The 14757-nt window shown below is 39.4% G+C and overlaps 2 protein-coding genes across 2 annotated transcripts in view; one reads left to right on the forward strand and one right to left on the reverse strand.

The window, feature by feature from the left end:
* METTL9 (methyltransferase like 9) overlaps nt 1–14757 on the forward strand; it is a 57968-nt gene that overhangs the window by 22101 nt on the left and 21110 nt on the right. The window contains exon 3 of the mRNA XM_011987923.1: nt 5918–6102. Coding sequence (XP_011843313.1) covers nt 5918–6102 — 185 coding nt within the window. The remainder of the gene's footprint in view (nt 1–5917; nt 6103–14757) is intronic.
* Nucleotides 13586–14757, reverse strand: part of IGSF6 (immunoglobulin superfamily, member 6) — a 17205-nt gene continuing 16033 nt past the window's right edge. Inside the window, exon 6 of the mRNA XM_011987922.1 lies at nt 13586–13893. Within this exon, the coding sequence (XP_011843312.1) occupies nt 13834–13893 (60 nt within the window). The 3' untranslated portion in view covers nt 13586–13833. The remainder of the gene's footprint in view (nt 13894–14757) is intronic.

Below are 14757 nucleotides of genomic sequence, written 5' to 3' on the forward strand. Positions count from 1 at the left end.
TTAAGGATGAGTAATAGTTCATTGTATGCATGTACCACATTTTGTTTACCCATTTATCTGTCAGTGGATACTTGGGTTGTTTCTGCCATTTGGCTGTTGTGAATAATGCTGCTATGAACATGGGTGTACAAATACCTACTTGGGCCCCTACTTGTTCTTCTTTTGGGTATAGACCCAGAAGTGGAGTTGCTGGATCACATGGCTGAGTCTGGGTTTAGTTTTTTGACGAATTGCAATACTTTTCCTTTGCTGCCGCACCATTTTACATTCCTACCAGCAATGTAGTACAAGGGTTCCAGTTTCTCCACTCTTTAACAATACTTGCTATTTTCTGTTTTGTTTTGCTTTTAATATATAGTCATCAGTGTTAATTTTGGTTTTAAGGTCATCTGGAGCTTGAAAGACTAGGAAGAAGGATAATTTTTTTTTTTTTTTTTTGGAAATGAAGTCTCACTCTGTTACCCAAGCTGGAGTGCAGTGGCGTGATCTTGGCTCACTGAAACCTCCACCTCCTGGATTCAAGTGATTCTCCTGCCTCATCCTGTTGAGTAGCTAGGACTATAGGCACACGTCACCATGCTTGGCTAGTTTTTTTTTGTATTTTTAGTAGAGACTGGGTTTCACTATGTTGGCCAGGCTGGTCTTAAACTGCTGACCTCGTGATCCGCCTGCCTTGGCCTCCCAAGATTTGTTGGGATTACAGGCATGAGCCACCGCACCCAGCCAGAGGAAGGGTATTCTTATTTCAGTATGATTTATTGATTGGGAGATTTCTGTCTCTTGGCTCAGTGCAGAATGGGGGAGGTAGAGCTGGAGTCAGCCTCCTTCTCTGTGATATTTTTGGAAGTCTAGTTAGCCTTAGAGAGAAAGGAGAAAGAATTATGTAATCACTCACTTTCCTATCCACATGTTTCTACTTTTGCAGATTAACCCTAGAGACACCATCAGTGTAGCTTTTAGAGCAGCACTGGTTTGAGCATTTGCAAAACATGGAAATTTTTAGCCTGGAGAAGGGAAGATTACTGTGAACAGATACTCTGTGGGATTTTTATATGGAAGGAAAGGAGTAGGTGTAGTCTTTGGTATGATCAGGCACAGCTATGCCTTAGAAGTTGAGTTACAGCTTAGGGAAATCGACCTTCCTAGCTTGAACCGTCTTAAGTCCTTATCACTGTCAGTGTTTGAATTGCTGTTAGGGATGTTATAGGAAGAGACATTAGGAAGTTGAGCCTAGTGATTAGAAAGCCCCTTAGCTTTAGCAGTCTGTCTCAGATAAGGTTCTGGTGGGTCTGCATAGTAATAATTGACATGTTTTCCTTCAGTTAGAAATTAATTTGGCATTTCAAAACTTGGAATGCTTTGACCTTTGTTATAACAGTGGCTTAAGTCAGGCTGAATTCCTAATCTGATTCCACCTCCCCTTTAAAAAATCCATGCTTTGAAGTGGGTCGAAGAGGATGGTGTTAAACCCATCTTCAGATGATTAACCACCCCAGTCTTCTTTTTCTTTTATTCTAAGTGTCTAAATGGAATTTTCAGTGAAACTTTAGATGTTTGAATTAGTAATATATCTGGAGTGTACATGGTATGTAAAGGTATCTACCACATAAAAAATACTTGGTTTAATTTTTTCCCTTGTATACAGCACATAAGCCAAAAACCTGCAGTTTGACCTGCATGGGAAATTCATACTGATTGGCATTCCTTTCATAATGTTAGTATGAAGTGAAAATCTTTTCACAAAAGTGGTAAATTTTGTAACTATTGGTGCAGTTTGAGGTTTTAATGAGGAAGTGGTATCTTTATTTCCTAAGTTTAGAGGTCTCCCAATCCAAGATGGCAAGGTAAACTTTCAGCTTAATTTTACAGTTTTTTCTTCCTTTTGAGATTAGAACTATTTTCTGTTTCTCTTCAATATCTGGGCCATGAAAAACAGGCTTTTTATTATTAATTAATATGTGCATTTTTAGAGACAGGGTCTCTGTCACCTGGGCTACAGCATGGTGGCGTGATTATAGCTCACTGCAGCCTTGAACTCCTGGGCTCAAGTGATCCTCTCACCTCAGCCTCCTCAGTAGCTGGGACTACAGGTGCCTGCTTCCATATCTAGCTAATTTGAGAGTGTGTGTGTGTGTGCGCGCACGCGTGTGTGTGTGTTTTGTTTGTGTGTCATGTTTGGAGACACGAGTTTCACTATGTTGACCAGGCCAGTTTTGAACTCCTGGCCTCAAACAGTCCTCTTCCCTTGGCCTCCCAGAGTGCTGATATTATAGGCGTGAGCAAAACATGCCTTTTAAAATAAAGGTTCTGTAATTTTTCGAGACGAAGCCTCGCTCTGTCACCCAGGCTGGAGTGCAGTGGCACGATCTCAGCTCACTGCAACCTCTGCCTCCCGGGTTCAAGTGATTCTTCTGCCTCAGCCTCCCCAAGTAGCTGTGATTACAGGTGCACGCTGCCACACCCAGCTAAATTTTTTGTATTTTAGCAGAGATGAGGTTTCACTGTATTGCCCAGGCTGGTCTCGAATTCCTGAGCTCAGGTAATCTGCCTGCCTTGGCTTCCCAAAGTGCTGGGATTACAGGCGTGAGCCACTGTGCCCAGCTAAAGTTTCTGTGTTTTAAAAATAGGTCAATAAACAGAAAATGGCCCAGTTTTTCCTTTATCTTCCCAAGTTGTCATTGTTTATGCCAGAAAACCCAATTGTAAAACTAAAGGATGTGGCTTTGATTTTTACAGCAAGACAATACGTTTTCTTTATATTGTTGGTGTTTCATTTTTTATTTAGGGTTTATCAAAATACTGATTGCTTATTTCCTAAGTTTAGAGCTCTCCCAACCTGAGATGGCAAAGCATCTTTTCCTTTTTTTTTTTTTTTTTTTTGGGAGACGGAATCTCACCCTGTTGCCCAGGCTGGAGTGCAGTGGCACCATCTCGGCTCACTGTACAACCTCTGCCTCCCGGGTTCAAGCAATTCTCCTGCTTCAACCTCCCGAGTAGCTGGGACTACAGGTGCATGCTGCCACGCCCGGCTAAGTTTTTATATTTTAGTAGAGATGGGGTTTCACTGTGTTGCCCAGCTGGTCTTGAAATCCTGAGCTCAGGTAATCTGCCCGCTTTGGCCTCCCAAAGTGCTAGGATTACAGGTGTGAGCCACTGTGCCTGGCCCTTTTTTTTGAGACAGGATCTTGCTTTGTCGTCCAGGCAGGAGTACAGTGACGCAATCATAGCTCACTGTAACCTCAAACTCTTGGTTCAAGCCATCCTTCTGCCTCAGCTGCCCAAGTAGCTTAGCTAGGACTACAGGCATGTGCTACCATCCTTGGCTATTTTTAATTTTTTATAGAGATGGGGTCTCGTTGTGTTGCCCAGGCTGGTCTCAAACTCCTGGGCTCAAGCAACCCTCCCAAAGTGCTGGAATTACAGATATTAGCTACCACGCCTGACTGTTTTATCATTCTCTAAAGAGAAATATATTTTACATCCTTCTGGAGGTATTAACTCATTTTCTTGAAAATAATAATCTGCTGAATAGATACCCTCATTCTAGTTTTAGAAATATGTTTTAGAAAGAGGAAAATTCTGACACCTTGTTAGGATTCCTGGGCTAATAGGCAGTTTTAGTGGGGCTAAGCAATTTGTCTTCATCAGTGGAACTGAGTGAGTTTTCAAATAAAAATCACAAAACAGAAGTAAGGATGCACTTGAGCTTCTATAGGTATAGATTTAACTGTCTTGGTGTTAGTCATCGTTTTCTGTTGTGAGCATATATTTCTCTTCCAAAATTACCAACACAGAGGCTACCTATCTGAAACTAATTCTGAGGTAGATTTAGTGAGATTATTTAAATTGGACCATGCTGATGATGTTTGGCTTCTGCTTCATTGCAGATAAACGTAAGTTTTTTTGTTGTTTTGTTTTTTAAAATCAAATATATAATTTGTGTTTTACAGTTTATGACTTTAAATTGGCTGCTTAGCTAAGGCATTAATATATACAAATAGTCCTTTCTTTATTAATTTCCATTTTTTAGAATGGGAATTGATGACATTTTTGTTCTGAAAGTAGTCTTCTGATAAGTGTTTGGAAACTCTTTGAATGAGCTAAATTGAATTTCCAAAATTACTGTTACAGTTGACTTAGTACAACAAAGTGATTTTGAAGCCAGAATGCCCTACTTACTTCAAACAGTTATTTAGTGCATTGAAACACCTGCTCCAGTAAGGAATCTGACTAGTCCCTGGAAGTTTGTTAGGCTGCTATTTGGAAGAGGCTTTAGTTTGACAAAAATATAGATTGAAAAGAAAATGAAACTAAGTGCTTTGTGTTTTTAAAATTCTGCTATTCAGAAATGCTATAAAAAAATCATTATGCTAATGAGGGTTTCAAAACAGCCCTCATTATACTTTTAGAATTTTCTGAGCTATCTTACAGTATCTGCTCAACATTACTAAAGACTTGTTTACCAAAGATCCTTTTTTTATGTTTCCTTTTTTACCTGTCTCTATCGTAACATGTCTCACCTACCACATTCTGATTGGTATAACCAAGCAGGAGTAAGTAATTTGTAAAATTGCCTAATTGTGTGGCTAACAAAGACTCTTGATATAAAAACTCCCCCTTTCTAGAGATAACATTGTAGAGGACTGAAAATGTTCTCTGTGTTCTGTGTGTGTATATGAAAGTGAGAGATTGAGGGTCGAGAGTGGTTTTTTTTTTTAAACCATGCTCTTAGTGTTAATAAGATGTCCTGGGCTTTATCTTTTCTGTATAGTTTTTGTTTTTTTTTGTTTTGAGATGGAGTCTCGCTCTGTCCCCATGCTGGAGTACAGTGATGTGATCTCGGCTCACTGCAACCTCCACCTCCCTGATTCAAGCGATTCTCCTGCCGCAGCCTCCCGAGTAGCTGGGATTACAGGCACACACCACCACACTCAGCTCATTTTTGTATTTTTAGTGGAGACGGTGTTTCATCATGTTGGCCTGGATGGTCTCAATCTCCTGACCTTGTGATCCGCCTGCCTTGGGCTCACAAAGTGCTGGGATTACAGGTGTGAGCCACCGTGCCTAGCCCTTTTTTGTGTAGTTATTTAGATACGAAGATTCTCAAGTATGAAATGTGTCTTTCCTGGGAACAGAAATGTGCTCAAAGGTCATAAGTTTATCAATGGAAATTATTTTATACCACTCCCAAGCCATTTTTAAGAATAGAAGGGATCCTAGGAGTAGAAAACATTAATTATATGATATATTTTTTGATTAAGTTCCAATGAGTGGTAGAAAGCAGGACTCTTGTTCTATACTGATATTCAAGAATTTGATGTTTTAGTTTCATAACTTTATCAGGTTACATCTTCATACTTACTAAACATGATTAGTTCTTGTAAAGAAAATTTCATATGTGTTGAGATTTGGAAATAGGTGAAATGTTAAATTTAAAGAAATATGGGCCAGGCATGGTGGTTCACACCTGTAATCCCAGCACTTTGGGAGGCTGAGGCAGTCAGATCGCTTGAGGTTAGGAGTTCAAGATCAGCCTACCCAACATGGTGAAACCCCGTCTCTACTAAAAACACAAAAATTATCTGGGCGTGGTGGCGCCTGCCCGTCATCTCAGCTACTCAGGAGGTGGAGGCAGGAGAATCGCTTGAACCCAGGAGGTGGAGGTTACCATGAGCCGAGATTACTCCAGTGTACTCTAGCCTAGGCAACAGAGTTGAGACTCCATCTCAAAAAAAAAAAAAAAAAAAGAAATATGATTGCTATTTTTCTCTTCCCTGGCCATGTCATTATTGCAAACATAAATTAGAAGATTTTGAACTTAATTTAGAAGACAAAGTTAAAGACTTTACTGTCATCTCAGTTATTTTTAAAGATGTCTTTAGAGAGATGTTAATACAGTTATTTCTGATTTTTCTAGAGTGCTTGGTATAAATGAATGGCAGAATACAGGGTTCCAGTATGATGTCATCAGCTGCCTGAACTTGCTGGACCGCTGTGATCAGCCCCTGACTTTGTTAAAAGATATCAGAAGTGTCTTGGAGCCAACTAGAGGCAGGGTCATCCTGGCCCTGGTCCTCCCCTTTCATCCCTATGTGGAAAACGGTAAGTGTGGTCAGTCAGGCTGGCTGTTACCGAGGATAGCTGTTTATTGGTATTTGTGATTTTGTGCTGTGTACAATTAAACACTGTCTAGTATTTCTCATAATAGCCTGCAGTTTAAAGTAATCCAGTTAATCCATGTAAAACACCACCTTGGTTAATGTTCACCTTAAGGTGGACTTTATAGAGATCTAGCATTCCCCCTGCAGTAGTAATAATTAATATTTAGCTGGGTCTGACTGCTTGAGATTGAAAGCCAAAAATGCATCTGTATCTCTGGTTTTAAATGGAGCTTGAACCATTTATTTATTAGTTTTACAACTGAATCGAGCAATAAACAGTTCCTTTAAATCTGGTCATATATACTTGCTGAGTGTCATGGCTGTTTTGTTTTGTGTTTTGTATCTCTTGTGCCAGACTCTAAAAATGATAAATGCTCTTATTTGTTTTTTTCTCTTTTGAAGACCATATGTGTTGCAGCATGTATCATTTCTTTCTGTAACATTTGATTTTTTGATTGCATGGTCTTGCTTTTCAGCAATATTGAATGAAGAATATGTTAGAAGAAACGGGTTGATTTCATATCACTTCATAGTTACTGTGACTTCTGGCCATTCTGACTTAATGCCACATTAATTTATAGTTTTAGTTTATGTGGTTTGCATTTTAGGTCATCTTGAAAGTTATGACTTGAAGTCTCCTGCATTTTCATAAGTTAATGTACATTAATATACAATTATTTATTTTATGAATTATACAAGTTACTATTTAAAAATCTTTAGTGTTTCTTTTTTTTCTTTCTTTCTTTTTTTTTTTTTTCCGAGACAGAGCCTTGCTCTGTTGCCCTGGCTGGAGTGCAATGGCGCGATCTCGGCTCACTGCAACCTCCACCTCATGGGTTCAAGCAATTCTCCTTCCTCAGCCTCCTGAGTCCCAAGTAACTGGGAGTATAGGCACATGCCACTATGCCTGGCTAACTTTTGTATTTTCAGTAGAGATGGAATTTTGCCATGTTGACCAGGCTGGTCTCTAACTCCTAATCTCAGGTGATCCTCCCGCCTCTGCCTCCCAAAATGCTGAGATTACAGGTGTGAGCCACCATGCCCAGCTGAAAAATCTTTAGATTTTCTATTTTATTGCCTCAATTGACCTTGACTTCAGAAACTCTTAAGAGCTCACAGACATTTTGAAGAAATCTATTACTATTTTGCAAATCAAATATCATGAAAATCTATGTCTTAAGGAATAATGCCCTTGTTTCTTATAACCATTGGATTCTGTGTGGATTTGTGGTGTCACAAATTAATTTAATTTCTTGTTTGTTATTTTTTCTCCCCAGATCTTACTGCCTTCAGATTTAATTCTTGTCTTAATATTTACCAAATGGTTTCAGATTTGTGTTGATAATGGGGAAAATGGGGAATTCTTTCGATATAGAAGGGTGTGGAAAAGAACAGAGAGAACAAATCTCCCGTTTCCCATCTTAGATCTCCATTTTATGTTCCTGTTGTTGAGTGGCTTGTCATGGTAAACAAAAAATGCTTTTAAATGTGAGTGTACATATATCATCTATATGTTGCAAAATGTCCTCCTTTGTAATTCAGCAACCTGATCTTACTTCAGTGCTACTACTCCCTGTGTAATTAAGCCTCAGCTCCAGCTCTCTACACTGCACTCACTAGTCATCAGGTTGGAAGGTCCTGCGTTCCTGTGTCCTGTTGGACAACCACATGATAGAACTTTAATGCTACTTCCTGGCATAGCAGGAGGTGAAAGAGCAGGGGGAAGAAACATCAATCTAACCACGAATTTTATTTCCTTGTGTGTCTGATGCTAAAAATGGAGAGGAAGTCAAGCTAGACAAGAGGGCAGTCTCCACGAAGGGTGGAAAACAAACTCCTTGATTGTGGATGTGCAGAGCTGCCTGTTGAGTCTGAGGAGTCTGGCATGTGACACACTGCAGACCTGAGACAAGAAGCCTTGTTGCTGTGGGTGACTTTCAGTGACCTGTAAATTTTGCAGACGCGCCACAGCACTCTATTATTGCTTTTTTTCTCTGAGTCACTAGATCTTGATGATTTCCATGTGAAACCGTGAGGACTGGGAGATGCAAAATGGTCTTGCTGTATAGATTTATGAATGCTGGACTGTTGGAAGATATCTGAGTGTGCTTTGCATACTTGCCTTAATTTATTTTTTTTAACTAAAAGTAGTTGTAGGTGAAATGATTACTTACATAATTGTTTTGGTAAATGACTTGAAGTTGAACCACAGCAGTTTTGCTTTTTGGAAAAAAGCAAAATGAAAAAAATATTCTAATTTCAGTTTATTTGGCTTACTGACCCAGTTTTGGCTAGGGGTTATTGAATATAGTGAGAATTATTTTAAGTACCCCCCCCCAAAGAAGGAAAGATATGTAGTCAAGAAAAGGATAATTATATTATAAAAATAAAAATTTAATGGTGTTTACTTTTTCAAAAATGTAATTTTTATTAAAAAGTAATTCAGTAATTTAAAAAAATAGCTCAAACAACTTACTAGAGGGTTTACAATAAAAAGTTTCTCGGCTATGCACGGTGGCTCACGCCTGTAATCCCAGCACTTTGGGAGGCCAAGGCTGGCGGATCACGAGGTCAGGAGATCAAGACCATCGTGGCTAACACGGTGAAATCCCATCTCTACTAAAAATACAAAAACAAAATTAGCTGGGCGTGGTGTCGGGCGCGGTGTCCGGCGCCTATACTCCCGGCTACTCGGGAGGCTGAGGCGGGAGAATGGCGTGAACACAGGAGGCGAAGCTTGCAGTGAGCCGAGGTTGCGCCACTGGACTCCAGCATGGGCGACAGAGCCAGACTCCGTCTCAAACAACAACAACAGAAAAGTTTCTCATCCAGTCCTGTTCCACATCTTGTTCAGGTTTCTTTAATATTCTTTAAAAGATAATCTATGCAAATATAAGTATGTATGTACATTTAAAAAGTTGTTTATACAGGCAGTACCCAATTATAAATACTTCTGTTGCCTTTTTCCACTTAAATGTATCTAGGAAAGTAGTTCTTACCAGCACATATGTCTCCACATGGTTGTCCAGACGTAAGCTGTAGATGCCGGAGCTGGCTTGGACTGATTCATGAGAGCTGATTGTTGTTTTGGTAGGAATTTAGTGAACTGGTTGTTAAACATGGCCATTATTGAAATTGACCATTATGGGAGTATTTACACTGTAAAAATTGGCAAACACTGCAAATAGCCTTTTTCTTCTCCAAACTGGTAGTTACACATTTACCAGCACACCACTAGATGTATAACTTTACTAGAGGAGGTCTCTAGATAGCAATTTGCTTTGTAATGTTTAAAAACAAAACACCCTCCCCTCCCCTCTTTTTTCTTTTTCTTTTTTTTCTTTTCTTTTTCTTTTTCTTTCTTTTCTGACAGGGACTCGCTCTGTTGCCCAGACTGGAGTGCAGTGGTGCTATCATAGCTCACTGCAGCCTTGACCTCCTGGGCTCAAGCTATTCTCCCACCTCAGCCTCCTGAGTAGGTGGGACTACAGGTGCATGCCACCACACCCATCTAACTGTTGTATTTTTTTGGTAGAGAGGAGGTCTGGCAGTGTTGCCCAGGCTGGTCTTGAACTCCTGGGATTAAGTGATTGGCCTGCCTTGGCCTCCCAAAGTGTTGGGATTATAGGTGTGAGCCACTGCACCTGGCCTTGTTTCTAACTTTAATGAAAATATTTCTACTTTATGATGCTAATTTTTTTTTTTTTTTTTTTTTTACTTGAAGTTGCTGTTGTTTGGCTTTGTTTTTGAGATGGAGTCTCACTCTGTCACTGAGGCTGGAATACGGTGGCACGATCTTGGCTTACTCACTGCAACTTCCGCCTCCTGGGTTCAAGCAATTTTCCTGCCTCAGCCTATGGAATAGCTGGGATTATAGATGTGTGCCACCACACCAGGCTAATTTTTGTAGTTTTAGTAGAGACAGGGTTTCGCTATGTTGGCCAGGCTGGTCTTGAAGTCCTGACCTCAAGTGATGCCCCTACCTCAGCCTCCCAAAGTGCTGTGATTACATTTCCCTCTTAAAGTTGTGCTATAGACTGCATGTTTGTTGATATATATATCAACAGATATATATGTTGAGGCTCCCACCCCCCATCGTGATGGTATTAGGACGTGAGGTCTTTGGGAGGTGATTAGGGTTAGATGAGATTATGAGAGCAGAGCCCTCCTGAATGGGATGAATGCCCTTTTAAGCGTTCTGAGAGACCTTGCTTCTCTCTGCCTTCTGCTATGCAAGGATACAACAAGAGGTCAGCAGCCTGTACCCTAGAAAGAGGGTCCTCACCAGAACTCAATGATGCTGGCACCCTGATCTCAGACTTCCAGCCTCCGGAACTGTGAGAAATAAATTTCTATTATTCATAAGCCACTCAGTCTATGGTAATTTGTTTTTGTAGCTCAAACTAAAACAAGTTGTTTCAGTATTAATTCTTTTTTCATTGTCATGGGAAACTCAAATCTAAACAGAAAGTTACAGCTTAGGCTGGGTGTGGTGGCTTATGCCTGTAATCCTAGCCCTTTGGGAGGCCAAGGTGGGCAGATCACCTGAGGTCAGGAGTTCAAGACCAGCCTGCCCAACATAGTGAAACCCCATCTCTACTAAAAATAGAAAAAGTAGCCAGGTGTGGTGGCGTGCACCTGTAATCCCAGCTACTCAGGAGACTGAGGCAGGAGAATCGCTTGAACCCTGGAGGCAGAGGTTGCATTGAGCCGAGATCACGTCATTGTACTCCAGCCTGCGCATCAAGAGTGAAACTCCTCAAGAAGAAAAAAAAAAAGTTACAGCTTAATCCTTTTCAGTGAAAATGTTTCTGGATGCTCAGATAGCAGGACAATTAATACTGTTGGGGTTTGTTGAATGGTCTTTATGGAAAGGGGTGTAGCTTCATGGTGAGGGACTGACGTATGCTACGTATTTCAATTTAAATGCTGAAGGAACATTTTTCTGTAGCAACATTGTTCATTTGCATTTATTGAAAGGCATTTGAGGGCCTACTGTGTACCAAGTGGAAATACAGAGATAAATGAGAATCATGCTTTCGCTCTTAAAACACAGAATAGTACAGAATATAGATATCAACAGATAATGGCGGGAAATTGTGGTAAGAAATATGTCAAAGTAAGTACTGAAGAATTAGAGACGAAAAGATCTGTTAGCCTCTGGATGAGTTAGGGAAGGTTTCATGTTGAGGTGAGCTGTGTTTGTAGTCTGAAGCGTTTTACCAGGCTGAGGGGAACAGCATGTGCAAAAGCATGAAAGTGTGAATAAGGTTTGTGTGGGGGTGGAGCAAGTTCAGTATGACCCAAGGATAGGTTGCAAAAGAGGCCTTTGATTGTGTAGTGTAGCACTCAGTAAATATTGTTGGCACTTGAAATCAATGACTATACATTCCAAACTAATCTGAAAGCTATTTCCTTTTGGTGTGGGTTTGGTTTTCTTGTTAATTTTGAAATATACTTTTGAACACTGAGATCTCTGAAACTGCTAGATCTCTAGAAGTGTAATTTGGAAAGAAACTTGCTTATAGCTTTAACAAAATAAGGAATTTCCCAAATAAAACTTGTTTTGAAGTTTGAAAATCAATACTGTTGGTGGGATAGATGAATAAATGAATGAATACTGTGTATACACCAGATATTCTTACATATGACCTAGAGGAATGGAACTCTTTGCAAAAGTATATTTCATATTTCAGCTTCAAAATCAATCTTTGAAACATGGTCCTTGCTTACATGGGAAAGGCATATTGTGAGTCAAATACTAGTTTATCTTAGGGATTTTATCTCCTGGTTAGTTACACAATGAACAGTGTATTTTCAGCCCTGAAATTCAGTACCAAAATGTAATGCCTCCCAGAAATTAAAAATAAATGATTGAATTCAACACTTCTGTTCATTTTGATGGTATTAGTGTTTGCCCTTTTTTGCAGTCTGGCTTAGAAGCTTATCACTTTACCTGAGCTAGTGGTCTCAGAGTGGGGAAGTATACACTGCAGAGTACACAAGACAGTTTATTTTGGAATATGGCAGGAAAATATTAGCATTTTTTATTTATATTGCTGCTTATGCCATTGTTTAATTTCTGTTTTTGTGTATAAGGTACAAACGTACATATTCACGCATATACTGTATACAAAACACATGTAACCCCACACATATACACATGTGCACTCACATATATACACAGATACACATAAAAAAATGAGGTTCCATGCTGCCTCCTTTCCCCTGCCCATTTTTCTGGGCACATATGATCAGGAAAGTTTGATACCACTGATTTAAACCATCAATGCAAAAACACTTTCAAAGGAATCTTAAAGTATTTTAAAATTCTAAGTTTTATAAAGAATACACCTTAGGCAATACCAGTTTAAAAGAAACACTTTAATGAAATAAACACAGTAGGTTGTAAGGTTGTAATTTGTGTCTAATAATGAATGCATACTTATGGGCACTTTAGATTTTTTTATACCAAAGTAGCTTTCAAAGGACAATTTATGTCATGTTTTCTTAGTGAAGTGGTAATGAATTCCATAAATATCCTTGCTGTACCATGAATCCTATCTGACATTTCCCTCCTAAATTGGTTAAAAATCAGTATTATAGGCTGGGCGCAGTGGCTCACACCTGTAATCCCAGCACTTTGGGAGGCCAAGGCGGGCAGATCATTTGAGGTCAGGAGTTTGAGACTAGCCAGGCCAACATGGTGAAACCCCATCTCTACTAAAAATACAAGAAAAAAAAAAAAAAAAAAAAAAAAAAGAAAAAAGTTAGCTGGGCATGGTGGCGTGCACCTGTAATCCCAGCTACTTGGGAAACTGAGGCAGAAGAATGGTATGAACCTGGGAGGTGGAGGTTGTAGTGAGCCGGATCGCACCACTGCACTCCAGCCTGGGCAACAGAACGAGACTCTGTCTCAAAAAAAAAAAAAAAAAAAAAATCAGTATTACAAACGTGCTTGTAAAGTAGATGTGTTGCCCACATCTTTCCTGGTGCTGTTACTTGGCACAACACTGACATCTAGAGTCAGTTGTGGCTTATTTGTTCTGAAGTTTCCTCTGTTTAACCTTCAGCTTTGGATTTTCTGTATTTTGGCTTTTATGGTCTTACTGTAGCCACTATTCTATTCTCCTTTTGCTGGTAGCATGATGTTTCATACCCTGGCAGGCAAATGTGCGTTACCCCATTGCCGCATTACAACATCAGAGGGAATAACTTTCACTAAGGTGCTTTTCAAAATGAATGTCTCTAACTCAAATTTTGTCACGTTGCTCCCTCTCAACTTATTTTGATTGTCCCAAGACTTCCACAAACCATAAAGGTGATTCTTCCACTCAAGACTGAGGCATATGGTTTGGCTTCAGATTTTCAGGATGGCAGTCATCACACATCTCATGTTGAATAAAGCAAACTCAGGATACATGTTTAAAATAGAATTTTTTTTTTCCTTGGCAAATTGGGAAGGTATTTTTCAGTTGTATTTTGTTGGGTTTTGGTATTTTGATAATGACTGTTAGTTATAGTTTCCTTACATTCCGGCATCCTTCTTTGTAGCCAGTTGTCTTTTCTGTTTACCTTTATTTTTTTTCAGACCTGATGATATATGTTCATTAACACTGCCATAGTTCCTGGAGTTGGATTTTCAGTGACTTAATTGAAAATTAAAACGTTTCTATGGTCTTTCATAGTTGGAAAGTACTCTTCTGTTTTCATAAGTGGTGTTGTCTTTCTCCTGCAATAATAAATACATAGAAAGCCATATTTAAGGTTATGTAACCAATGAAGCCACCTGCCAAGGAACATGCAAACCATTGGGCCATCTTGGATTCTGGGTCCTAAGTGCCCATACAGTAATCTTAAAGGCCAGGTTACCATTTCCCCATCCGTATATAGAGTAGGATGTGGGAACTGAAAAATCTTTGTTTTTTTTTTTTTGTTTGGATGCTATTGTCAACATCCTGGCTGGGAGCTTTACACTTCTCACTTCTAAGACTGCTTTCAGGCCACATACCTTGGCCTTGTTGTTGAAAACATGTCCCAGCCTCAGAAAGAAAAATGATTTATAATTACTCAGCATGGCATCTTAGTAATTAGACCACCTATCATCTTTATGTATTCATATATACACTGGAGGATGAAACGACTACTTAAGACGATATTCTTTCCTTGGCAGAAATCCTTTGTAAAAGTTAGATTTTTAGCGCTTGCTTTGGCAGCACATACACTAAAATTGGAACAATATAGAGAAGATTAGCATGGCCCCTGGGCAAGGGTGACACACAAATTCGTGAAGCATTCCATAGTTTTTAAAAAGAAAAAAATTAAAGTAAAAGTTGGACTTAAAAAAAGTCGCCTTATTTCAGTCTCCTGATGCATTTGCCCTCTTGGCTGCTGTTTAAGAGGAAAATATCTTTACTAGTGTATCAGTTCAGCTTATTTTGTGCTCGCTTTGGCAGCACATACACTAAAATTGGAATGATACAGAGAAGATTAGCATGGCTCTTGCACACAGATGACACGTAAATTTGTGAAGGATTCCATAAATTTTATTTTATTTATTTATTTATTTTATTTTATTTTTTTGAGACGGAGTCTC

The sequence above is a fragment of the Mandrillus leucophaeus genome, unplaced genomic scaffold (assembly GCF_000951045.1).
Source record: "Mandrillus leucophaeus isolate KB7577 unplaced genomic scaffold, Mleu.le_1.0 Scaffold32, whole genome shotgun sequence".
Lineage (NCBI taxonomy): Eukaryota > Metazoa > Chordata > Mammalia > Primates > Cercopithecidae > Mandrillus > Mandrillus leucophaeus.